At 35.6% G+C, this 25,987-nt stretch overlaps 3 protein-coding genes across 13 annotated transcripts in view; 1 reads left to right on the top strand and 2 right to left on the bottom strand.

Annotated features, from left to right (window-relative positions):
• Window positions 1-25,987, top strand: part of LOC116425661 (tachykinin-like peptides receptor 99D) — a 603,076-nt gene that overhangs the window by 497,680 nt on the left and 79,409 nt on the right. The window lies entirely within an intron of this gene.
• On the bottom strand, window positions 1,153-14,313 carry LOC116425664 (uncharacterized). 2 transcript variants are annotated; one of them, XM_076373015.1, is made up of 5 exons: window positions 13,083-14,313; window positions 11,912-12,119; window positions 3,198-4,505; window positions 2,592-3,129; window positions 1,153-2,429 (listed from the first exon to the last, which is right to left on the bottom strand). In XM_076373015.1, exons 4-5 carry the CDS (start codon window positions 2,779-2,781, stop codon window positions 2,056-2,058), a joined length of 564 nt encoding a protein of 187 aa, XP_076229130.1. In that variant the 5' UTR covers window positions 2,782-3,129; window positions 3,198-4,505; window positions 11,912-12,119; window positions 13,083-14,313; the 3' UTR covers window positions 1,153-2,055. The 2 variants fall into 2 exon arrangements, with proteins under 2 accessions (XP_076229130.1, XP_076229129.1); XM_076373014.1 differs by having other exon boundaries at window positions 2,592-4,505.
• Window positions 18,042-25,616, bottom strand: LOC116425663 (protein G12-like). Its single transcript, XM_031973680.2, has 2 exons — window positions 25,467-25,616; window positions 18,042-20,501 (listed from the first exon to the last, which is right to left on the bottom strand). Exon 2 carries the CDS (start codon window positions 20,499-20,501, stop codon window positions 19,845-19,847), a length of 657 nt encoding a protein of 218 aa, XP_031829540.2. The 5' UTR covers window positions 25,467-25,616; the 3' UTR covers window positions 18,042-19,844.

Below are 25,987 nucleotides of genomic sequence, written 5' to 3'. Positions count from 1 at the left end.
TACCATTGTTGTAAAATCAGAGTTTTTCTTAACCCCTGTAGTAATAACGTCATGCATGTGAACATAAATATAAATTTTAGGAATACTGAATAAATGCGTTTTCAGTTGTTACCCATGAACACCTCAATTCTTTATACACATCATAATTTTAACAATGGAATATTCAAAAAATATAATGGTTATACATTTTTTCCAAATTAATCTATTTTTAATAATTAATATTTTACGAAAAATTGTTATTTTAACTTTAACTCAAGGAACTTTTCAGGCAAACCGTACATTTCTTCTAGAAATGTTGTAAGCAGATTTATATTAATCTATTATGAACTAAACTAATAAAAAGGTTTAGTCAACAACATTAAATAATATAGCACCTCTTAGGAATTTCATTTGCAAAAAAATAGTGCTGAAGTTAATGCTATTTCCTGAGGTGTGATAATACTAAGAATTCGTCTTCTTGTTGATATATTTGAATTTCAAGTTTTAATGCAACTACGACAAGTGTCAATTTTTTTAGTATATTTATTTTTCTAAAAACGTGACGTATCAAACTTGGTTTAACTTTAAATGTATCAACACTTTGTATGTAAATACCTATTCATACTATAACCGCTCAAATAACCGGTCATGAAATAAAAGTTATATTTTCCTGAAGTGCACATATATAAGTGTTAATTTAATATCTATAGAAAACAATGCACAAAATAGTTCTTAAATAATATAAAGAAAATTATATATTATAAGTTTCTTTTTACGAAAGCTTCTTACAATCAGACATCGATTATTTAACTGAAAATTATTAAAAAAATATAGATACTGATGATTTACGTCTTTTTTTAAAGTTAATACTCTTAAGAATATCTTCTAACTGCAAAATGTTGATTTTACTGCCATTACCAGGAATTCCTGTAATACGAATGTGTCAAGCAAGAAAATAAGATAAAATCACATTTCTCGTGAAAAAGAGAAATGGTAAAATATGTAAATAAAAAATAAAATGTTAAATAAAATATAAATTAATCTTCTGTTGAAATTAACGCTAAACGTACCGACACTTTGTATATATTTGTTCCTACCGTGACCGGTCAAATAATTAGTTATTAAATAAAAGTAAACAAATTGGAAGATAAATTTTTTTAGTGAAAACAGAAACAAAAGGAAACATAAAAATTGGTAAACTAATTAATCGGACAATATAGGAATTGATATAAAGTTAAATGAACGAAAAAAATGCAGAATTTTTAATCAAATTTAAAAAACGGTCATTTGATCAGTCGCGGCACGCTTAGTGTTAAACTTTATTGTTTTCATATAGTCATACAGTATACAGCACAAACTTCATTCTGGTTTTTTTCTGTTTCTTCTAATACTTATTACTCCTTCCATTTATTTTTAATACTATTTTCGTAGTCGCGTTTTAAATATTCTACTTGTAACTATATATACTGAGGGTGTTGTTTAGACCAAATTAGTATTGTTTCAAAAGCTCTGTTAATGTTTTCCTTACTGAAACCTTCATCATCGCTTTCATCTTCCTCATCTTCTTCCTTATCGTTATCTTGTTCCCTTTCAGTCAAGAAGTTCCTCTCCATATCTTCACACCGTAATAAAAAATCATTTACAGTCTCCTCAGGTTCCTTTTCTTCAGTAATAACAGCAATAATATCTTGTAAGTTAAGTTCTAAAGATTCCTCTGGCTCATCTTTTACTAAGCATGATTCAGATCCTTGCTGAATAATGCTCCATGCATGTCGAACGCTTGACACAAGTCATTTTTGCTCAAGCTTCACCGAACAAATCAATGCAATCTTTCAAATCAAAATCGTCATAAAATTTACATAGGCCACCAAGAAAGTTCAACACTTGGCACAGGATTTTAAGTCGATAGGACTTCTTGGTTCCATCCACCACCTTCTGTTCTATCAATTGCACGAGGGAAGTAGTACTCAATGATAAAAATACAATTTCAAAGTTATCATCGCTTTGCTTGAATTTATTGGGCAACCGGAGACTACGTTTCTGAGAATCGTCTAAAAGAAGTAATATTTTTTCAGTTTAGTCAGGAAAATGAAGTATTTTTGCGGTTGGCTTAAAATGACTATTATACCAGTCTATAAATATGGTATGATCCATTTGAACTTGCGATTGACTTCTAAACAGCACGAATAGCTTCAACACTCTCGGATTTTTGCATTTTTTTATGTTTGTGGCAACAAACATCCTTTTCCTATTCTGTTTCCTCGTGCAACGTTCCAGAAGCTTCTTAGGAAATGCTTCCCACCTCAGATTGGTATTCTTTGAATAGTAGACATTCTTAGGTGATATCTTTTCTTCTTCCAATTTGTGCGTGAGATTCTTTAAAAACAGTTGCGCATCTATTTCCATGTTTTCTATTCTCTGCCGCTTTGTTTCTACAATCGTTCCTGGAACTATGGTATTGTTCATCTAAGCGACCGCAACCAAATCCCTTGGCATACTTGTACGCGCCAATGCATTTACATACAACCACGCATTTATGTACGCTGGCCTATCTGTGTTCATTGCAGAATTCACAGCTGCTGCTGTATGCATATATGTGTACGTTAGCATACCTACGTTCATCACCTCATCTACGTATGCTGGTACTCTTGTGTCTATTGCTGTATTTCCACCTGTCTTCATTGTTGTATTTCTACCTGCAATCGTTGTTGCATTTCTACCTATATTCGTTGCTGCATTTCCACCTACATTCATTGCCGTATTTCCACCTACATTCATTACTGTATTTGGACCTACATTCATTGCTGTTTACAGATCGATTGCTGTATTCATAAATGTAGGATCCGTTTATCCGCCTGAGTCTTCCTAAAGGATCTCTCGAAAATAAGGAACCCCGATGTTAGGATAAAATGATAAGAAATCGATAGAAAACGCTAATAATATATCAATGAGTATAATCAGTTACAGACTTGCACGTTCTTTCGAAGCTGGACGCAGACTGACCCTCCCTCGTATACTGCCCTACTCCTAATCCTCGTCGCCCTTTTGATTGCTTATTTTCAGGCCGTCGCATACATCGCACTCGCCCACTTCACTCCCCACATAAATGTAACTGAACCAGAATACATCGGTGCATTCACATACGTCGGCCTATCGGTGAACATTCATTTATTCGCATACGTTGGTGAATTGATATACATTGGTGTGTTCATACTCACAATCGTATATGGCACGGCAATTACTGTAGTGAGGCAATTTATTTTGTACATTTCGGAGTACGCTTTCTCGCATCCTGCCAAGGCCTGCCCGAGTCTGGCTACGGTCAATTCACGCATCTGGCAGCCAGATTCGCACAAGCCAGAGTTTTTCCGGCCAGCCACGCGGACACTTTCTCCAAGATTTTCGCGCCCTTTTCACGCACATTTTTCCTCTCGCGTTTTTGGTGTTACCGTAGCTTGTTTCCTGTCCTTGACAGGAGGATATAACCCGGAAGACCGGCGGGACGACAGTCAGTCCTCAGCTCGCAGTTCTCAGTCAGACAGTCACACACAACCTCGCCAAGACGCGAGTCAATCCCTTGTTGTACCGCGTATTTCAACTCACACACCGAACTCAGGCAGTTCCTTCCTCGCTACGATTAAAAGAGGTATTATAGAAAAACCGCGAATCCCCGTTCATTAGCATACCGCACTTCTCGCCACATAACCACCTCAACATTAAGTACAGAAGACGCATCTACCGCGTTTATTATTGCAAATGCATCCGTTAACATTTTTATAGCTGTCGCCTAATTCTTTTTCACTCGAGTATCGAAAGTCGTTTCGTCTTTCGCAGACTCTTCTTTTATGTAGACTGCAGTATACGAGTTGACATTTGCTACGTCGTCAATGTTTTTACAGCTAATATTATGATACTTTGTAAAATTCCGCAGCCAATCATTGGTAGCTATGGAGGCCGACGATTCACCGAATTCATTGCAGATTTTCTTTAATTTTGCCAGAAATTATGAATCCGTAACTGATTTCCTATAAAACTTCTGTTCTAGAAACCACGCGTATAATCGGGCATCTATTTCTTCATCGCTTGGTTTCTGTATATTTTTTTGTACCGCTAGTTATGAAATCTTCGATGCGTTTTGCTGGATTCAATGAATGAACTGTAAATAAAACTTGGCGACTACATTGCTGACAGACCCTCTTGCTTGCAACTGTTGTAGTATCAAATCTTCATTGTACCGATGGCAGATATTTACTAACAGCGCCAACAGCAATCTCCATAATTACAAACGTGGAGCAAACAATGTTTCATGCTCACAGTCTGTGAAGAACGCGTCGCTTCAGAAATGTCAGGAAAGAAATAAAATGAAGTTCCTTCGTCAACGATTACTCCGCATCTGTAGAATTTTACTGCTCGCTGCGTGTCCAGGGTATACATAACTTATTTGTTCTTCTTCCTTGTCGTTTCACTTTTCATTGTATGATGATCCGTGAATGTGTCCACTCCATTCGAGACAAAAAGCACGACTCCTGGAAAGTTAATGTTCTGTTGCCGTTATCAAGTTAATACATAATTAATTCATATAATACGTGGGACGTTAAAACAGTTCTCAAAAAATGTAAATAAAAAGACGTTTTATTTTTCAGCGTATATTCCATTTAAACTAAATAGTAATACTGCACAAAATAAATCTGAAGAAGTTTACACACACATCAATTAATTATAAATATAGTATTCTATTTATACATAATAACTATTTTTCGGAAACTTTTCGAATGCCTTTTGTATTAGTAGTTTACTATACGGATATATCAAAAAGTATGGTGAAACTGCAGGAAAAGTGCGTCCTCTCTAATTTGAATAATTTTGGAATATGTTGTAGAATTCAACAATTTGAACAATTTGACCTTGTTGATACTTGTCAAGTGTTGACCTTCATACGCCCTAAACCTGATAATTAATGGGATTATTAGTAATAGCTTGATTGGAACAGATTTTGACAATCGTATGCAGTTTGTCATTGATTTCTGAATCAGATGCATAATAATAATTCATTTTTACAAAATGTTTTATTTACGGACGAAGCAACATTTATTCCGGGGTACATTGAAACATAAAGGGTATTATGAACCACCAACAACATTTGCTCCGGAGACAATTCAAGATGTCACTTTTTCATTAATTAATAGGTTGCATTGCTGCATTCGTGTTAACGGACACCATTTTGAGTATCTAAACACTTCATAAAGATTAAAATGTTTAACGTATGCAATTTAGTTGTTATTGCACTTTTACTACTTTATTTATCCGTAATTTCATCACGGAAATCGTACACAACTCCATCAGAGTAAGAGTACGTGACATATTAATAAACATTGTCAGATAAACACTGCCATCTTCGCGAATGAACGCTCGGAGACATTCACTTTGCGCGGATCAAACTATTACTAACATTTCATTAACTATCATATAACTATTAGGACGTATGAAGGTCAACATTTTCATACTCAGAATTTGATATTCTATCTAAAAAAAATCAAGATGACCTTGAAATCTCTGAAACGCCTCCAACCACAAAAAAAGCTCGCACTTTATAAAATGTGCTCTCTGATGTTATTTAAATCCTATGTTTCAACGTTTTCATAAACTGTACCGTTAAGTAATTATTCGAGGTGATCAAGTTAGGTGCCTCATCCTGTATATTGGTACCTAACCATGTCACGGCGGTCGTAAAACAAAATGCAAACAATCCCAGACCCGATTCTTGCGTGATGCCACCTATTTATTTTCCTCTACACGTATCCAGGAAAATCAGTTCCCTTGCTGATAATTGGATAATGGAGATTGGTATTGACCAGCAAAGAAAAGACGCACAATGATGCCTTTTGACGAACAGCTGGCCAAAATTCGTAATTTCCTAGGATTTTCATAAAAATTTTTATACGCATTATGTTATACTAATATCAATCCCTATTATCTAAATGAAGTTCGAATACACACATTATAAGAAACAACTTCAATAAATGAAAATGAAGACGAAAATTTCTAGCACAATGCGAAACTTTAATGCCATAACTTTTGAAACAATACTCATTGTCATAAAGTTACTCTTTTTGTAAATGAGTACGAAAACTCCCCATTCCCAGACATATTTTTACGAATATCTGGAAAACCAAGGTCCCACTGTCTGTCGTTGCCACATTCCCAGGGGCCGTGTTGCGATCACGGTTCGGGACGTGGCGATCCCGGGGTCCTTAGCTAGGGTCTAACCAACCCTTGGTGTGGACGAGACACCTTGATATGGCAGGCACAGCTTATTCATGTATGTAAGAAGCCGGACAGGTCCTACCAATAGACCTGCGATTGGATTGGTACTACGGGCGCTCCGGTTGCCCACGAGGGCGTACGAAGGGTACCGAGTCCCCTTGTCCCCTCGCAGAGAGCGTACCATGGGTGCTTGTCCCCGGGTCCTCTCGGCCGGTGCAATTGGTGTTTGATTCGTAGTGACAGTGGTTGAAGCCTACATGCTGGGCAGAGACCTTTCGAGGGTCTCGGCGCGTGAGCAGCGTCCCACCTGCTCCTGGACCAGACAGGAAATCTGGTAGAGTTTTTGGAAAGGTAACTCGGTGCTATTAACAGTCTACTTCCATGGGACTCGTCATCCCCGGGAAGCAACGCTGGTAAGGCTACGGCCTCAGCTGATTGAGCTTAATCTCAATCCCACGCCCATGGGGGCCCTGCTAGGTAGGCCTTCATGGCAGGTACTACCAGGTTAATCGGACTTCCCTCTGTCTGTCGTTGCGTCCTTCTTACTCGTTTCGGGAAGCACTCTCTGCTTCAGTTTTCCGAAAGGCACACATTTTGCTTTAACTGTAGAAAGCACACTTAGCTTCGATTTTTCGAGGCACATATAGCCTTGTTTTATATAAACAATAAATTAAGTGTTCGTGAACTTATGTTGAATTCATTTCGATACTCGAGACTCGTCAATATCTTGAGTGGGCCGTTGAACAGTGCAGAACAAATGCAATACGCAAATCTGCCACTAAACGCGAGACACGTATCATGGAGCAAATAAACAAATTGATAGAAAAGAAAACCTCGACTAGGTAATTAGTTTTGAACGTCAGAGACATCGACATTCCAGCTTACAATTAACGTAGAAGCTGGAACAGAAAACAACGGTACATTCACAGGTGTGTATAATAGTAGCTCACAGTTTAACTATCAACCCTGCCGTATGTTGTAATTAGACGATCTATCAGATCGCCTTTCACCTGAGAAAAAGCACCTTAATCATTTGATTTTGTTAAAGTCATATATCTGGGATTAAGCAGTATTTAACTTGTGGAATATCACTTTTTGACGAACATTTTCTAACTCTTCGTTGTACAGGATGTTAAGAAATATTTTTCTGTTGTTATAGATGGATTCTGTACGTATGGATCGATGAAAGTTTATAATAAAAAAGGCCATATAAAATTGAACTTCACCTTCATTCTGACTGCTAATTTTTTTGTTATAATGTTCTATACTCAAAAAAGGTATCGAACCTGGAAATTCGAAAAATAATGAAACTTTGTGTGTAAGTAGAGTAAGTTGAGCTTAATACATTGCAATTTTTTTCGTGCCGAATTTCAATTTGAGAGGATGAAACCACACCTTGAAGATAATACAAATTTTCCTTTCCCGCGGATTATCTTGAGAAGAGCAAGCAAAAAAGAAGTTTAAACAAAAAATACATTGTTTTTTTACTTTTATAAAATTACAAAATAAAATTTTTCAAAATTTTGATTTTGGAAATGATTGATTTGGAAATTTTATTTTACAATCTTGTAGATGTGAAGGAACAAAGTAGTTTTCGTTTAAACTGTCTTTCATTACCTCTTACCGTTTTTGAAATAATCCACGGGAAAGGAAAATTTTCATTTTGTTCAAGGTGTGGTTTTACCTCTTCAAAGTGAAATTCAACACAAAAAAGAATTGCAATCTACTAGGTTTGACTTACTCTACTTACACACAGTTTCACAATTTTTTTTAATTTTCGGGTTCGATACCTTTCCTTGCCAGTAGAGGGAAAACGTGTTAAACAAATCTAGCGGAATATTTCACGAAAAAGTTCGTTTCAATAGCCAGATGAGAAAGAATCCGCTTCAGAACACAATTTGATTAAACAGCAAGGAATAAAGGGAAAACAGGGAGAAAGAAAAATAGAAAGTAAGCATATGTAATGCTGATCCTACGTGGTAGATTCTACGGGATCAATGTGCGACAACAGATGCAATTCTTATTTCACCTAACCGCAAAGTACAAACATATTACGCATAAAGTAATATTAAGAATTTATTGAAGTTTAACATTCTTTTACAAAAAAAAATCGAGTTACGACCCATGGCTCTATTAAGATCTTCTTTGTCATAATGTATAGAATACATTGCAATAAAAAGGGGTTTACCCGGAAAATGAAGATCAAAACCAACTTTGTATAGACATTTTTTTTTTTTAAACCTTCATCAATCCAGACGTCTAGAATTTACATGTAATAACATCAATAAAACATTTATTAACACCCTGTAAACAGGATATTCAGAAATTATGGCGCTAAAATAAAAGAACATATAGAATTCACTAAATTGAGTAGAAAAAACGTTTGTGAATGTGACTCAAAAATTCAAGGATGTTCGAGATGAAAATCGATTTTCTGTTAACGCAAAATACATTTAACGACCAACTGGAAACACCGAATTATGGCGAAAAATACATTGTGGAACAAATTTTAACCTATTTTGCTTTTTACAATAACCACTAGGTGATTCTTATAGAGTTTCTTACCCTAAATAGGAATCCGAAAACCAAATTTCTGGGTCACGTCCAGTTTTCGAAAAAACTGGGTTTTTATAAAAACGGTCGAATTTTTCAGAAAATCAAGTGTTACGGAAAAACTAAAAACGATAGGCAGCTAAAAGTTATCGTAAAAAATAAGGGAGAGTTACCCGAATATGTAGCTATAAAAATGTTGAATATTGCCTACCATTAACTGCTTGTAAATGATGATCAAAATTTTAAAAAGGGTAGATACGCGTACTTTGTATGCACTTCTGTTCTATTTCTACAAAAAGTGGATTGGCTAGCACGAATTTGCTATTCACTATTGGATTCTACAGACAAACCGTAGAAACGGTTGTCCTTTCGGACAGATTAAGAAAATCTCCATGACCGGGGTCCAGGTCTATAAAGCGCGTGGCTAGCCGTGGCCGGCGAGCAATGGCCGTGTGACGACAAAGCTCTGTGCACGCGCTCTTGATAGAGATTTTCTTAGCCTGTCCGAAAGGAAAACTGTTTTCGCGGTTTGTCTACAGAATTCAATGGTGCATAGCAAATTCGTACTAGTCAATCCATCTTTCGTAGAAATAGAACAGTAGTCCGTACAAAGTACGCGTATCCACCCTTTTTTAAACTTTGATCATCATTTACAAGCAGTTAATGATACGTCATATTCAAAATTTTTATAACTACATATTCGGGAAAGTCTCCCTTATCTTTTACAATAACTTTTAACTGCCTATCATTTTTAGTTTTCATGTAACACTTGGTTCTCTAAAAAATTCGATTGTTTTTACAAAAACTCAGTTTTTTCGAAAACTGGATGTGACTCAGCAATTTGGTTTTCGGTTTCACATTTAGAGTAAGGAACTCTACAAAGATCACCTAGTGACTATTACGAAACAAAAATCGTGTTGAACAGTGTTATCACAGGTAAGATCTCACCACGTGTAAATTACGTTGTTGTATTATTTTAGAAAATAGTAACTCGTAACACTAATGTTTTAAGTGTCAATTCAAATTGGCAGTAACACACTAACGTTATAAAAAAAAGTCTATTTTCTTCATATATCTTGCTATAAACGTAACGATGGTAGCATAAATGCATTTTCCTTGGATAGTAGCTTCTAAAGGTTAATATATCGTAAGATTTAACACAATGCAAGCCAAAATTGATAGACTTATTTTTGTCAAAGGAAATCCTTTGTATAGCGTCATAACAGACTATACCGGTATCATGCAATATTCTGAGGGCATCTAGTGTACTCGCCATCGAGCAGCTCACAAGAAAACACATCTTTCACAGCTAGTCGATCCATCATCAATTTATACACGTAATGTCCTTAATTTTCCGTCCAATTGTCTTCTCGTCTAAAGCTAAGTGTACAAGATAGCCTTAGTAACAAATCCACTGGAAAATCGAGAGCTAAACGCTCGCCTGTTTTCCTCCTTTTTCACCCCTCCCTTTCTTCTTCATTTCCAAGTTCTTACACTATAGCTGCTCGAATACCAATTTTGCATTTCTATTTTGTTTTTGAACCTTTGTGTATTCATTTTACGAACTATTAATATTTTATTGTTATTAAAATCAGGAATGAATTGCTAATTTACAAATAAAGTTCTAATTTACAGACAGCATAAAGAAATGGAATTGCAGTTGAATCACTTATAAAAGAGAGGAATCAGTTTAATAACACGAGTAAAAGTACAGATATTCAAATACAAGATCTCGACATATATTGTCAAGAACATTCTCTCGTTATTCCTTACAAACTTTTTAATTGTTACGAAGAAAAAATAAAAAGCTCTTTATTTCTCGACAAAATTTATATGTAATAATGTTTGGTTATTATTGAACGCACCTTTGTTTTCCTTTAGGTTTATTAAAACATTAATAAAATTTATGGTACATTGAGAAAAGAATTACAAGGGTAAATTCAAGAACATTTTACTTTATTGTTATGGCTAACATATGCTTGTATCATCTCTTTTAATAGCCAAGTATTTTAAATAAGAAATTTGTTAAGAGAAATTTTCCCTGGCATATTAAAGAGGCTCTAATTTTAGAAACATTAAGAAGCTTGAAATTTCTTCAACTTTGGCAATTTATATGTTAGTAACCAATCGATATATTTAAAAATTTTAAACGATTTAAATGCAAAGAAGTGTATACAATAAATCTACTGCGTTAGAAAGACGGTGCTGCATTTTTAAAAATTGGATTTTGACTAGCTTTTCATCGAAAGGCGCCAGTATGCGACAATTGGTCAGGGTGGAATTTCCAATCTTTTACGCCATTTACACCATGTCCCCATCACGTAGCTTCTTCTACCCTACCACTTATATTTTTCGTAAACTTCAACCAATCCGCGTATTCACTCTTGCCGGCAGGCCCAACCTCAAGTCTCGTACATCATCAGAACGTCAGTCCGCAGTCAACCATCGAGAATTCTCAATCTTGTATATCTTTATAAATACACACGCTTCAAACACTAGTGCAACTTAGTGAAGTTTTTCAATTTCTATCTAAAATCGACCATGAGAAGATTAAGTCCGCTGACAACTTTCCGGCACGCAATAACTTCTTAAAGAATTATGAATACAAAAAACATAGGATAATTGTAACATTCAACGGGACTAGAAAGTTGCAATTATAACGAGGTAGAATTGAATTCACTCCAAGAAACGACGATTTTAGCATCGTGGACGTAGAAAAAGACAGTGAAGGAAAAAGAATGGCTTAAACTTGAGACCTTTAACTTAAAAATCAAACTTTTTTATTTTTGTCTTTTGATGAACGAAACTGTCACCATCACGTTTATGTTTTTCTGATTAAAATGTCACCAAACACGATAGAATTATGATCATAGTAGCTTGTATAAATAAGCGATTGAAGTTGTGGATATAGGAAAGGACTGTGAATAGAAAAGAAAAAGACGTTGAAATCGTCAAATCTGACAATAGTCGGATCATGTTACATCCTTCAACCGCAATTAGTTGTCGAGCGCTATAGTGTGTTAAAAAGAGCCTGGTGGGAATATGGTGGAGATGATAATGTTACAATTATGAAGAGATCCCCGATGCTGTAATTATGTATATTCTCTGTAAATACCTTGGAGGTTATTCGGCAAAATACCACGAACGTCGAACGAAGTAATCGTCAACTATTCATCGTCGTTATGACGCTTCTCGAAGGCGTATGTTTTTCACAACATAGGAGCACGCCGCGTGCAATTTTGTTTTTAGACGGTCAGTCGTTCCAAGCCGTTTTGTGTGAGCGCTCGAGGCGTTGAGGTTCTTCCCTTACGTGTTCTGTGCAACTGTTAAAATACATAAATATTTTATTATTGTTACCTTACGTTTCATTAACTGTCTACTACAGATAATATAGGGTGTCATGTAACTGGCGATACAACCGGATAGGGACTGATTCTTCGTTAAAAACTAAGTGGAAAATATATAATAAAATGTTATCTTATAAAGCTTTTTTTCGAGAAAATGGACTTTGAATATTCACTGAGTACCCTTGCACTCGATCATGTCTCGTTATTGGATCTCACTGTAGATTATTGTCTCATTTAAAGGTTATGTGGATAAAGATTACTAACGTTGCGAAAATGTTTACTGCACTTATATAATAATCTAAATGGAGATAGTCAATAATAAAAAAAATACGCAATCTAAGCTTTGCTTAAATGGAAGCATATTGATTGAATTTTCAACGTTGATTTACTCAAAAGTAAAACTGTGCATTACGAAACGCTATTTTACTTTGTCGACTTATTTTCTCACGCAAAGTAATGTTTGTTTGGTTTACACCATTCGTTTGCGGATAGTTCATATAATTTACTCTGTAGTTTGTTACAGTTTACTTTCATAAAGTAACATTTAAAAATATACTGTTTAACGTATTCATTAAAAAGATTAATATTATATTAATTTAAAAATGTATCACTATCTTAATTTGTCATGTTTATTGTGATTATTTATTTAGTTGAGTATTGAATATTAGACTTTAATTATATGTTCCTCTGTGAATTATAATCGAGTATTCAAACAAAACGAATTATTGCGAAAATCGACTGAAAAAGCTATCATGGTAGAATCAAAATACTAATTAATGTTTTCAAAAAAATACCAACTTTTAAGAGAACTTGTCGATATCAAGAATATAGTAAATATTTATAAATTAACAGTTTCTTCGCGAACAGAATGAAAGAGCGAATTCGTTCAGATTTGTGTTGTCGAAGTCACTGATGTGATAGCAAGCAAACAATACTTACTGTTAGAGCACGGTGTACACGCGTACCTCCAAATGCACTCTGACCTGGTTTCTAGTTATCACCTTCTCGAAGGACCAGAATGGTTAACCCGCTCACTTAATTGGCTCACCATTCACTTAATAAACTGCACTTGTTTTTCCCCTTTTCTCAACATTTATTTACATCTGAACGTACAGGATCCCTGACTTGTCTTCAGGTTTCTAAAGGGCACTAAGATTGCTAATGGTCTAAGATACTATATTGTTCCGATATTTGCTAACTAACTGCTCGTGTTTGAACGACTGACTTTGGCGATCTTCGCTCTTGATCGCCAAGTCCCTATTTTCTAAATTGTCCGCTGATTGGTTTCTTCTCATTTGGTAGTCACCAATCAGCGGACCTAACTTAACGTAGACACTCCTCCTTGCGCCCTTAGCGCGCTCACTTGGGGAGGGGTGCCGCGGTGCTCGTGTGAGGGCGAAGACAATGCTGATGGAAATTCGTCCAGGTGGCGGACCTTCGGTATCTTTACCGTTACATGCACGTGTCCAACTATCCTTCGGAATTTCCCTGTTTATGGCACGGCCACGGCTATTGAGGGACGAGAGAAGCGACTTTCTAAAACTCGCATTTTTTAACTCATAAATCGTCTTCTCTCGCCAGGAAGTATATTACACTTTAAAAACACATGCTTACTAAAAACCTAAAAATCCTAAATCTCTAAAATAGCCCTTCACGCACGTCCGTGCCATAAACCGTGTTAGCGACGGTCGCTAACACTTACAATATCCACCATTTAAAATGATGATATTTAATTTATGTTCTTTATGAAGGTAAAGATCGAACTAACGTGTATGTAAAACGTTAAAATTAAAGCTACCGAACGGGTCAAATTGATCCACTTCAGAATTTTTATTTTGCAAGTATTTAAATTACGAAGGCGTTTTTGAGGAAGATTTTAAATTAAATTTTCATGTTTGTACAGGTACAAAACTAAGAGACCTTTTAAATCGCAAGATACGTATTGTTCTAATTTTTATAAATAATTATAAATAAGTCATTAAATCACTCGGTAGTTTTACTGTTAACGTACGCAATACTAATTGTTTCTTATAGTCCTTATCGAGTACTCTTAATGGCTATCTTCTTTCAAATGTATGCATAATGTCATCGGTTAGACTAAAAAATAAAAAAATAAATAAATATTTAAAATAGAGAGATGTAAAACATAAATATCAATAAATTCTGTACAATGTTTCATCATAATATTGCATGTTATCAAATGAAATTTTGTCACCAATGCACGTACACGTAAAGAAGAAAGATACTAACAACCTAAAAATGAGAAAGTGGAACAGCTAACACGGTCTATTGTCCGGAGTAACGATCTCGAGGATGAACTTTATGTTTTTCGGACATGTGCAATAAGCTAGTGAACACGCCGAAGGCCTGTTGACAATTTATACTGTATCTCCGAGGTCCGTGACACTTTTAATAAACTACATGCACCTAAAGGGTATTGTTTTCCACTTTGTTTGACGGTATATAAACTATCTTACTGTTTTTTATTTCGTAACACGTTGACCGTCACAAGAATTTTGAGTGTTTTATATAATATTACTTATTCTTTTATAATAAAGACAAATGATATTAGGATTAGTTGTAAATAGTTTGGTACCGTAGTTCCTAAGTTATACTGTTATTTAGTTACTTATGTTACTAAACATTTTGACTCAACAGCAATTTTCTTTTTTTATTAGTTATTTTATGTCGCATTAACCCCTTAGGTTATTGACGACATCGGAGGGGGATGGTTTATAGATGGTTGTTCGTCATCATTTTCGAGCAATTTGGAAACACCGATGTTTGCTGACTACTATGCCAATAACCGTGTTAACCCTTTTAGTGCCGAGCAAAAGAATTGTACCTAAGCGAAGAATACTGAACCAATTTGATGTAATTTACTAAGGTTCGAGAAAAAAATCTTCAAAAAAAGTATGAATGATATTTACAAAATGCAACAAGGGACATATTACGAAATCAAGGGAGAATGAATTAATGTCAATATTTGTTGAATGTATTTCAATATTTGTTGAAAATCATACTAATAATATTTACTCAAGATCATTAGGAAAAATGGAAAATCACTTTCCTTTTATAAACAGTATTTGCAGATAAAAAGAATCGTCGTTTGGTTATAATTTGATGTAGAATATGTAGTATAAACCGTAAATACTGAATTTTCAATTATTTGTAACAAATCTCCTGTATCGAATTGCTGTCTTATAGCTCTAGCATATACATAATCTCGGCATTAATCAACGAATATAACAAAAAGTCTCAAAATAAATTTATAAAACGTTATAAATGGTTGAACTCTTCTTCAGAAGCTCTATGTAATATGTTCCACTAATTGAAAAAATTGTTTATGGGTTTGAGACAGAGTTTTCTCGCAATGCAAATAGTAAGGCATCATCGCATACGCATCGATATACAGTATTCTCGCGGTTAGTGTCCGAAAATCGGAACTGCAAGCGGGTATTAATCATGCAGTGGTGTCGATTCCAAGTCGAGATAAGATCCTAGTGAAGCTCTTTTCTTTATCCTGTGTAGAAAAGGATGGTACGGCTGAAAGAACAAGAGATCCGAACTTCAGAATGATCAAAACAAATAAATGAATGAGAGGACATAAGTGCAATGTTAACCTTTTCTATTTTTCACTTTTATTGACTGAAACTTTTATCAATTGAATTGTGAGGTTTTTCTTATTAAAACGAGGCTAAACACAATATACTTTGGAACATATTTACATATTTTATAAGCATTTTACAGTGCTTTACGGACGTGAGCCAAGTCGGTCGGTGGCTTAAAAGTGAAGAGAGGTATGGGGAAACGTCCACTCACGATGCTCGACCCGATAGTAGTGGTGGAATTAGCGGAATATAGCGGAATAGCGGAATTATTAACACGTCTTTGTTAGTGGTCGAGCCGCGAGCTGAGGCGGAAATTTAATCTTTATTCATCGAGTACTGCCAAAAAAGATAAAAAGGTTTTTAAAAATTGTACCCAAAGTAAAGTTTAGTCTTGAAGATTTATATTCTATTTCCAAGGAGAAACAGTTACATTTTTGTGCGCTCGACCAAAGACGTCTATCTAAAGGAGTCCATATCTTCATTGTTTTCATAAATTACCCAATGGAACTTATAAAAAAGTAACACTATTTAATTACGAATTTTAATCTACAATATTCATTGACCGATTATCGTCTACATTTTTCTACCTAAATACAAATCTCGAAGCAAAATTGCTTTTTTACATTAAATTATTTACAAATTTAGTATTTAAAACTATAGAAAATTCTGAAGTTTAAAAGTTACTTGTATGTTGACTACAAAATTTTTACAAATGCTAGTTACAAAAGTAAATTTACAAACTTTCCATGATATATCCCCCTAGAAGATTATAAACATTTAAATATGTTTATGCAATCTTAGAAGCGGGTGACAGACGAATGATTCTTCAATTGACGACTCGGAAACTAGGTATTTGAATCTAAAATATAATCTGCCTACACCGTACGACAGGGCAGACCCTATTTAAACGAAACCATCGAAGAAAGCTGCGAGAAAGCAGCACGATATCCCAGAGTGATTCCAATAGTTAACGAGCGCTTTCCGTTTTCTTCAGGGTATTTCTTGTTCAGTTTTCTTGCCGTTAAGCACAGATCAATATCAAGTAATTGACATTGAGGATCAATGGCTATTCGTACTATACCTGTATCTTGTGGAACCATTTTATTTTACTACAGAAAAGCAACTATATTGTAAACATACACATATTTATAAATACTTATAATATTATAAAAATGTAAAACATCTTATTTTAGAAGATCATAGAATGATTTGTTATAAGAATCATTTGTATACTCTTTATGGATAACGCGTAATAAATTTTTGAAATCAACAATTTGATTCTTTGTGTACAATTCACAGATTTGAAGGCAGATCAGAAAAACCAAATTCAACATTAAAATGAAATATCTTATAAGGTCGTTTCCAAATCATAACATTTCTAGTAACAACTTTTAACACAGCACAAATTCTGTATTACCAATCAACGTAAAAAATAAAGGAAAATGATATTGGTAATATAAAGATTTGCCGGTCAATCTGCGATTAACAGTAAAGGCGGTAACTAACAATATAAACTTTACAAAAAATGATTGATTTTCATGAATATTTTTTTTGGAACAATAATTCGACTAACCCGTTCAGTATTTTTACACCTGATTTAGTTACTTTTTTGTAATGCCTAATAAATTAAGTAATTAATACTATATAAAATATACATATATTAACTATGTGAATGTGATAAAACGTGAGTGTATTGAACAACTTTCTTTTATAAAAATAATAGAGCTTGGTATTGGTGGGATAGTTTTTCTCGGAATGGAAAGGTGCAGGCCGCGCTTTTACTTTACAATTATACTTATTACTGTTAACTTGTACAAGCAGTTTTTGCGCAAATATCTTGAAAACTGAGGCCAAGTGGAGGTAATAAAAATTAGACGTTGCTTATCGTGACGCTCTGCATCCTCGTTTATATAATTACCGAATTCTATCATTCCCGATAAATTATAATTATAATTAGCACCGATAATTACCGATGGACTTGCTGGTTTCGCAGAAGACCTCGCAGCTCTGGTATCTTTAGAGAAAACAAGCGCTCTAATAGAAAAAAATCAAATGGCCTGTGACACCTTTAATGCCTACTATAACAAATTCAGTTTAACCACATACATAGAAAATCACTCCAGTGGTTTAATCAGAACGGCCGAAAAGCTTGGTCTCGACGGCAGGTTATTCGAGCAACTTCTCTCGGTGCTTTCCTTAATCAAAACTTTTGCTATTTAACAAATGTTTTTATCCTTGTTTAATAATAAATATATGTATTTAACATGTTTAATAATAAATATATGTGTTTAACAAAATATAGAGAATAGTTTATTCAGTTAAGCAATTAATAACAAAAATGTACATTGTTCACTAGATCGTTTGCGACAGACTTTCGCATAGAACTCTCTACCCGCCTTCTTTCAGACTACCATCAGTCTACCCTTAACCTTTTGCGCTGCTATGTCGAACATGACTCAACAGTAGATTTATTCAAAAGTGTGACAACACAGAAAGTAATACAAAATTATGGAAAAGTAAATGTGAAATGAACTCGGAGTGCAAAGGGTTAAGAGCCCCACATATGCTGAAACACGTGGCGAGGCAAGCGGCGATTTCTAGGTTTTACAATGCAAGTTGAGACATACAGGGTGCAACCAGATTGTTGCGCACAAATGATAGGGCGCGTACAACTTACTAAACTGAATAAAAAAACCTCAGTGAACATAGGTACAAAACTTAAATAGTTTCCGAGATAAAAATAGGTTTAATTTAAAAAAAATGTATGCATGAAATACTGTATGTCACGGTGGGAGGTATTTTATCGTGAGGTGACCTTGTAACGTCCTGCAAAGGTCACGTCACAATTCTTAAATAGAACCCCATATTTTGAAGACGCGTAAGGAAATTTTGCCTACGTGACAATGTCACCCAATGAAATGCACGTAGCCTGGGTGGGCGACGTGGATGTAACTTGACGCCGAAGGATCAACTCAATATCCGGTCAACGGAAAAGTGCGTCGCAGCTCTTGAAGGTGATAAGAATACTGCCGCTTCAAGTGTTACGGTATTTTCTTCGTGAATTACTTTACTTCCAAACTGGTACGGGCCATAGCCGGCGTAAAAGAGGGAGAAAGAAATAGACACGTTTTTTCTTAGCGTGACGGAATGCAACTACTGTATTTTGGGCCCTGGGCCCATTCTTATAGTGTTTTACAAATGATGGTAGCTATGTCACACTATGTATGAGTTAGAAGCACGTAACACGAGCCGGCATCGGATCGAGGATCACATTTATTAAGAGCCCTAATTTTGAATCGAACAGTCGTACGTTCCACACCTTTTGAAAGAGACATTTCCGACGTAGTCTTTAAGTATAATCCTGAATTCGCGTCTTTTGTATACAGATATATTCTATCCGGTAGTTTTAGTTCATTCGTTTCTATTACAGACGTTTCCAAATTAAAGACATGAAATTTTTCGCGTTAACCGTTGTCAAGATATTAGCATCCAAAGTTGTTGGTTTATTGATAGTGATGGTGACCGATGGACAGTGCGACTGTCGTAGGAGAGTAAAAGAACGCAATATTCGCGGTTCTTGTTTGTTGCATGATGGGTTTCCGTTTGAAAATGTGAATGACATCATTTGTCGATAGAAACGTGGACTCACAGCTGAGAACACAGTCATCGCAGTTGCTACCATGCATTCTATAGGCGTTTCACTCGCTCCAACGCATTTCAAGGTTGAGTTATTACGGAAATTTGTCGAAACTGAGGTATCACGGTTGCTCAACCGAGCATCCCCTTGCCCTTCTGTCATCAAGTTGAAAGTTAGACTGTTCGTGGGCCATAACCGCTATTGACGAACCGGAAACTTTGGAAGCTGATATTTTGATAACGGCTTACAAGAAAAATTGTATGTCTATGGTTCGGAAATGTTTGAATGTCGGCTTCAAAAATATGGAATACAAAATATGGTTAACTTTTGTTTGACACATTTGTTCGTATCACTGATACTTTTCGAAATGACTCGGCGTACTTGATTCTACACCTTGTATATGATTTATATTTGAACTGCAATAACAACAATTCCATAGAATATTTTCAGCGTTTAGAGGGGGCTGTAATGAACGACGTGGACAGTGAGGCTCATAATGTATCCAAAGTCGAAATCATCTAGTGTGATACCAGCTTTCTGAGATGCCAAATACAGCTTCTTCAGGTTGCTGCTGGCGGCGATTCTTTCGTACATTCGTCTGTACTTGTCTGAGATTACTTCATCGAAAAGGTCCATTAATAACCGGGAGTTGTTCCATTTCTCTTCGGACAGCGCCTGTAACTTTTCTTCTGGCAATACTTTGCGTAGATCATCCTGAAGGCCCTTAATACCACCGCTGATCTCGCGATAGGTGGAGGAAGGTGTGAAGGGGTTCAACTTCAGCGATCTATTCAGTTTGGTTATGCAAAGATAGATATCGAGACCAGCGCTCTGTATATAGTTTGCCAGCTGCCAGATTTCGGGCATCTCTTCAATTTCCTTGATGAATGCCACTGAATCAGCTGATAATGCGATCCTCATCATAGCCTGCATTTCTTTGTCTTGGGTAAGGTATGCTTTAACAATGTCAACAACTTCTGACATAGGAATTACATCCAGGTAATCTTGCAGCTCTTTGACGAGCTCACCTGAGCCTGAAGCTGGAATCTTGTAGGGGTGCACGGAGCTGACAACTGCCAGGACGGTTAAAGCTACCAATGCGAATTTCATCTGTGAAAGAAACAGCGAACATTTGTTGAACAATATGTAGAATTTCTAGTTAGGGTAAAAGTTAGTCTAACAAAGAAACCTTTCCAACCACTGCACGCCGATTGTGATAAAACTCATGTGAGAAATAATTCTCAAGATAATATTTGAAGGATGTAGCGCGCGAGTAGCGGTAGATACAATGTATCGAGATCGGAGGACGACGGGCAGGCTTCGGTGCGTTCGCGACGAAACAAAAATACGAACAACGTCAACGTGAGGGTAGATAGAGTCAGTCGTGTTGTAACATTGGCAAGAAGAACACCTCGTGCCTTTTAGCGTTTTTGTAAAATTTGTTGATTAAGTCTAGTGATTATACGTTACCCAGGGTGTCAGTACAGTGCAACCTCGATCCTACATATTTAACACGTATTTTTTCTTATCAGCCAACATCCACTTTGAACGAGTGAAACCATCTCTCAAACTTGAGGGTTGAAAGTATATTTTTTACAATATCTCTGAAACTAGGCAGTGCAGAAAAGAAATTTCCTTTTAAAAATGTTCGCCTCAACATGAACAGTTTTTAGATTTATTTTCTGCGCTCCTACTTTCAGGAATATTGTAAAAAATATATTTTCTACCGTCAATTTTAATGGTTGTTTTACTCGTTCACAGTGAATGTTGGTTGGTAAGAAAAAATACGTGTCGAATATTTTCTTGAGAACTATGTCTCGTATAAGTTTCAACAAAATCGGCGTATGCTGGGTGGAAACGTTCTTTTATAACTTGGAGTGGAAACCATCAATTTAAGAGTGAGTAGACCAAATGTTTGCGGAAACCATGGGTGCGAATGAAGGCTGCTTGGAACCGAGTGGATGGCTGCGTGTATGGTCCAGGGTATGTCGCCAAGGTTATGCACGGGACTTGGAGGTGGTCGAGGAAGTGAGCGAGAGAGTGAGAGCAAGAAAGTAAGAGAGTGAGATGGAGAGAGAGAATGAGTCAGGTAAACTGCAGGTCTGACGAGTGGCAGGCTACCTGCGGGCGATCAAGTCCAAGCGGCAAGACGACTTTTCCACTTGTGACGCATTGAAAATTTTCCGGACAAGTTCCACGTTCAGCCTATGACACAACCATAGACCATAGACAAAGGTTACTCCCCAAAAGTAGTATATAAGGAACCCGAATTTGTAGCATAAGCAGTCTTGTACCAAATCTCTGCACGAATAAATCGAGGTTCAACGAAACTACTTTCTACATCTTTTTTTCTGTCGAATAAGTGTGAAATAGTAAACCAAGAAGTTTTAAACTCTAGTTTGTTTATACGTGACACATTCACGATGTTCGGGTCGGCTTGGTCTTTGACGCGTGGTGGGTATTAGCCGCGTCGCAGTACCAAAGGGCAAAAGGAAGACGACAAGCAATGGAGTGAGATTTAACGATAAAAATCAAAATTGTAGTGTCGCCAGCTTCGTTTTCTATCGTTACATCTCACTTCGTTGCATGCAGTCCCGCTTTTGTTCTTTTTTGCTGTGACGCGGCCAATACCGATCACGGGTTAAAGATTAATGCTGCCATTTCATTAGAGCTGTACTTTATTATATAAGGGTGACAACCTTTGGACTTGAAGTTTCTCGAGAAATACCAGCTCTAAAAGCTCTAAAATTTTCAAAAATTTACAAAAATAGTAGAATCAATGAATTCACAAAGTTACCAAGGGCACAGTGGAACAAACACCACACAACACCACACCATAGACAACAAGGACACTACACCACACTTCAAAGTGAGAGTCAAAACCTCCAAACACACACAAGAAAAAATCAAAAATCTCGAATCACCACGAACTCTCAAATCTAATAAAAGAAAGAAATAGAGCGAAAAGAAAACTCCAAAAAATAGCAAGTCCCTACTGCAAACTATTAAAAAATATTCTAACCCACAAAATCAGAAATAGAATCCATTTCCTAAAAAACAGAGAATGGGAGAAAAAACTAAAATTCCTAAAACACAAAGACAACTCCCTCTGCAAAACATACAAAATGTTTAAACCTTCTGAATCAAAAATCCCTAACCTAGAAGATTCACAGGGCAAAATCCATATATCAGATGAGGAAAAAGCAAACGTAATAGCCAACTACTTTGCAAATATCCACAACAATATCTCCACCTTACCATCACTGTACGAAACACAAACAATCCAGCATACAGCTCACCTAAACAATGCAACTCCAGAAACCCTAACAATTATTACATCTCCCGACCAAATAAAAAACTATTATAGAAAACTCCATAACATGGCCACCTGGCCCAGATAAACTCTCAGCCATTAAACTAAAAAATCTACCAAATAAACTTATCTGCCAAATCTACTACGTATTTAGAACCTCTTTAAGACTATCTCACTTTCCTGACTTCTGGAAAATCGCCAAAATATTCCCAATCAAGAAAACCCTAAAAAACGGAAAATCACCCATCAGCCTTCTCAGTGTTCTAGGCAAAAGCCTAGAAAAGCTTATCCTCCAGGAAATAACTAAATATCTAAAAGCAAATAACACTATCATAAACGAACAATTCGGATTCAGATCCGAACACTCCTTCATGAAGCAGGTTATAAGAATAACAAATCTCATTGCAGCAGAATACAACAAAAATAGAACTTCTGTTATGGCCCTTTTGAACCTAGGAAAAGCTTTTGACAGATTATGACACGACGGTCTACTCCTGAAACTAAAAATTATACACACCCCTCTCATCTTGCAAAAAATTCTCAAAAGTTATCTAGACAATTGACACATCACAGTGTTAATAAAAGGCACCTCATCATCCAAATTATTAATAAAGATAGATGTCCCTTAAGGATCTATCCTAGCTCCCACTCTATTCGTAATTTATATAAATTCTTAACAACCCTAAAATACAAAGAACTCTCTTCGCCGATGACACAGTACTCCTAGCTTCCTCCTGGAATTCCAAGCAAGTAACAAAACAGCTCCAAACCCATTTAAATAAAATAATAACTTATTTCAGCAACTGAGAACTAAATTTAAACACGAAAAAGACGCAGACTATCATATTCGCCAGGAAAAAAATTAACATACAATCTAATAGTTTTAGGTAAACAAATCCTATAGTCCAACTCAATGAAATATCTAGGAATCCTTCTTAACAACAAACAACTATGGAACACAGCAATACAGAACAGAGCTAAAAAAGCAATTGCAACCTTTAGAACTCTTTACCCCCTCATCAATAAAAAAAGCCCACTTAGCTTTGCAAACAAAAAACTCTTATGTACAGTAATAACCCGCTCTACTTTCATGTACGAATACCAGGTATGGGCCCCAGTAGCCAAACTTCACATCCGAAAACTCCAAACCATAAATAATAAATTCCTCAGGCTAGTCCTAAACAAAACCAAAGATATTCCCATTGAAATCTTTCACGGACTACCAAATCTCCCCATAATCACAGACTATATCAAACACAACTCCAAAAGTGCCTATCACCTGCCTAAATCACCTTCATGAAAACTCACTGATAGCAGAAATAGGGAACTACACAAGGAAGATTACCGCCACAAAAAGAAAATTCAAACCCCAAAACTGTTAATTTAACTAACAACAAATACTTCAGCACACATCACCACCACACAAGTGTAAACCCAGGAACTAGGAACCTCACAAAAGGGAAACAAACAAGGAAAAAAAAGCACGAGAGTCTTTGAGAGTCAATGAGAGAACGAGTAGTGTGTGTTGGCGAGTGTGATTTCAGAGTTCTATGAATAAATCTTGTTATTTGTTATCCCTTTGTCCTACGATTTATTTCTCTGCTATGATCGATACAAATACTTTGTTATTAATAATTCATTGCAAGAAAGATGAAAATTCTAGGCATATTTGATGCCTACCTTTACAATAAAGTATAATAATTGATAATAGAAGAATAATATTTCATTTGAATTTACAAGAATTGAGTAATATTTATGTTTACTACAAGTCTTACGCGTCATTATAGGACAAAGGATTAATCCGTGAGTTTTATTGTGAATTTTCACCCCTTTACTCCAGCACTACGTGGGATTTCTATAAATAATTCCTACATAATAAATATTTTATGAACGATGCCTTTTTCATTAGTGACAATATGATTCATATTGAGCTGGCACACAATTTAGAATAGAGACAATAAATGTTATACATTGTTAGTAGTGGCTAATAAATTGGCAGTCGCAATCTGTTCGTAATTCAAGTGTGTATGTCAAGCTCTTCAAAGCGTGCGCTGTTTATAGATTTTTTAAAAGTATGAATTATGTTCTATTTACTATGAATCAAGCAGTTTCAATGTTATATAGTTCAAAGCCATAAGACATACATAAACAATAACTCTGTGGTGATATGACTATTTAGAAGCACAGGTAACCCCCGCATAACACGGCACTTCTATAACGCGAATTGAGAATTGTGAAAAACCCTCATATAATATGGTATCTTAGAACACGGTTTCACTCTAACACGATTTGAGAATTAGAGAAATCCCCGTACAACGCTTAACGTTTTTAAGAGCAAAATTCGATATTAAAGAAATCCTCGTTCAACACGGAACGAAATAAGAGCTTTTAAGTCTGCAAAATATTTCATTGGAATTTATTTATTTGAACGTGTATGTCGTATCGATTTGCCTGCAGAGTTTTGAAATTTATTAGAATTTCAAATCTTATTTTGTTCGTGGAGTATCAAGTACATTTTAAAACTTTGAGTTTTCTTTTTATTACATTACATATAGATTAGAATTTTTCAGGTACGTATTATTAAACCTTTTTCAGAAATGGTAATTATACTTTCCTAATTTTTAGAACCTAACTCCCTTTTTGCGCTAGTTCTTTATTTCATATAACACGGAATCGCACAACACGGCGTTTTTTAGGAACGTAACAATTATGTTATACAGGGATTACTTGTAATAGCTCAACAAGCGTCTTTCGTTACTCACTTTGGGTTTGCTGAAATTTACGTCGCTGAATCTCGGAGGAACTGGATGCCATATCCATCAATGCTGTGATTTATATACTGCACAAAGTTTATCAGCTCTAAGCGGTATCAGCTGAACTTTTTCTTTGTATTACGTCACACTGAAATGCTGTTTACCATGAATTACTAAGAAATATACTTACCGCGACTCGCTACCACAATGCCATTTATATCGCTCTTATCGTTACTTGTTACCAGGACGGTAAATAAAATAAAATAATGCAAGAATTGCACATTTTGAATAACTTTTTCCTTTGAAAAACATTCTGCTGATATTTAGTTTTCGACATACTCGTGAAAAACTTTTGCTACTCTCAATAACTTGTAAAATATGCATGTAATGAAAAACTGTTTAAAGAAAAGTTGTATGGTTTGAAAGGATACATTATGTAATGCATACATTTTTTTGGTAAGTAGAGGCGTTTCGGAGATTTGAAAATCAACTTTGCTTTTTTAAATGCAATGCAATATTTTGTATACCAA

This window comes from Nomia melanderi, chromosome 13, assembly GCF_051020985.1.
Source record: "Nomia melanderi isolate GNS246 chromosome 13, iyNomMela1, whole genome shotgun sequence".
Lineage (NCBI taxonomy): Eukaryota > Metazoa > Arthropoda > Insecta > Hymenoptera > Halictidae > Nomia > Nomia melanderi.
The sequence above is the reverse complement of the archived record's forward strand: the minus strand, read 5'-3'. Positions and strand labels throughout refer to the sequence as shown.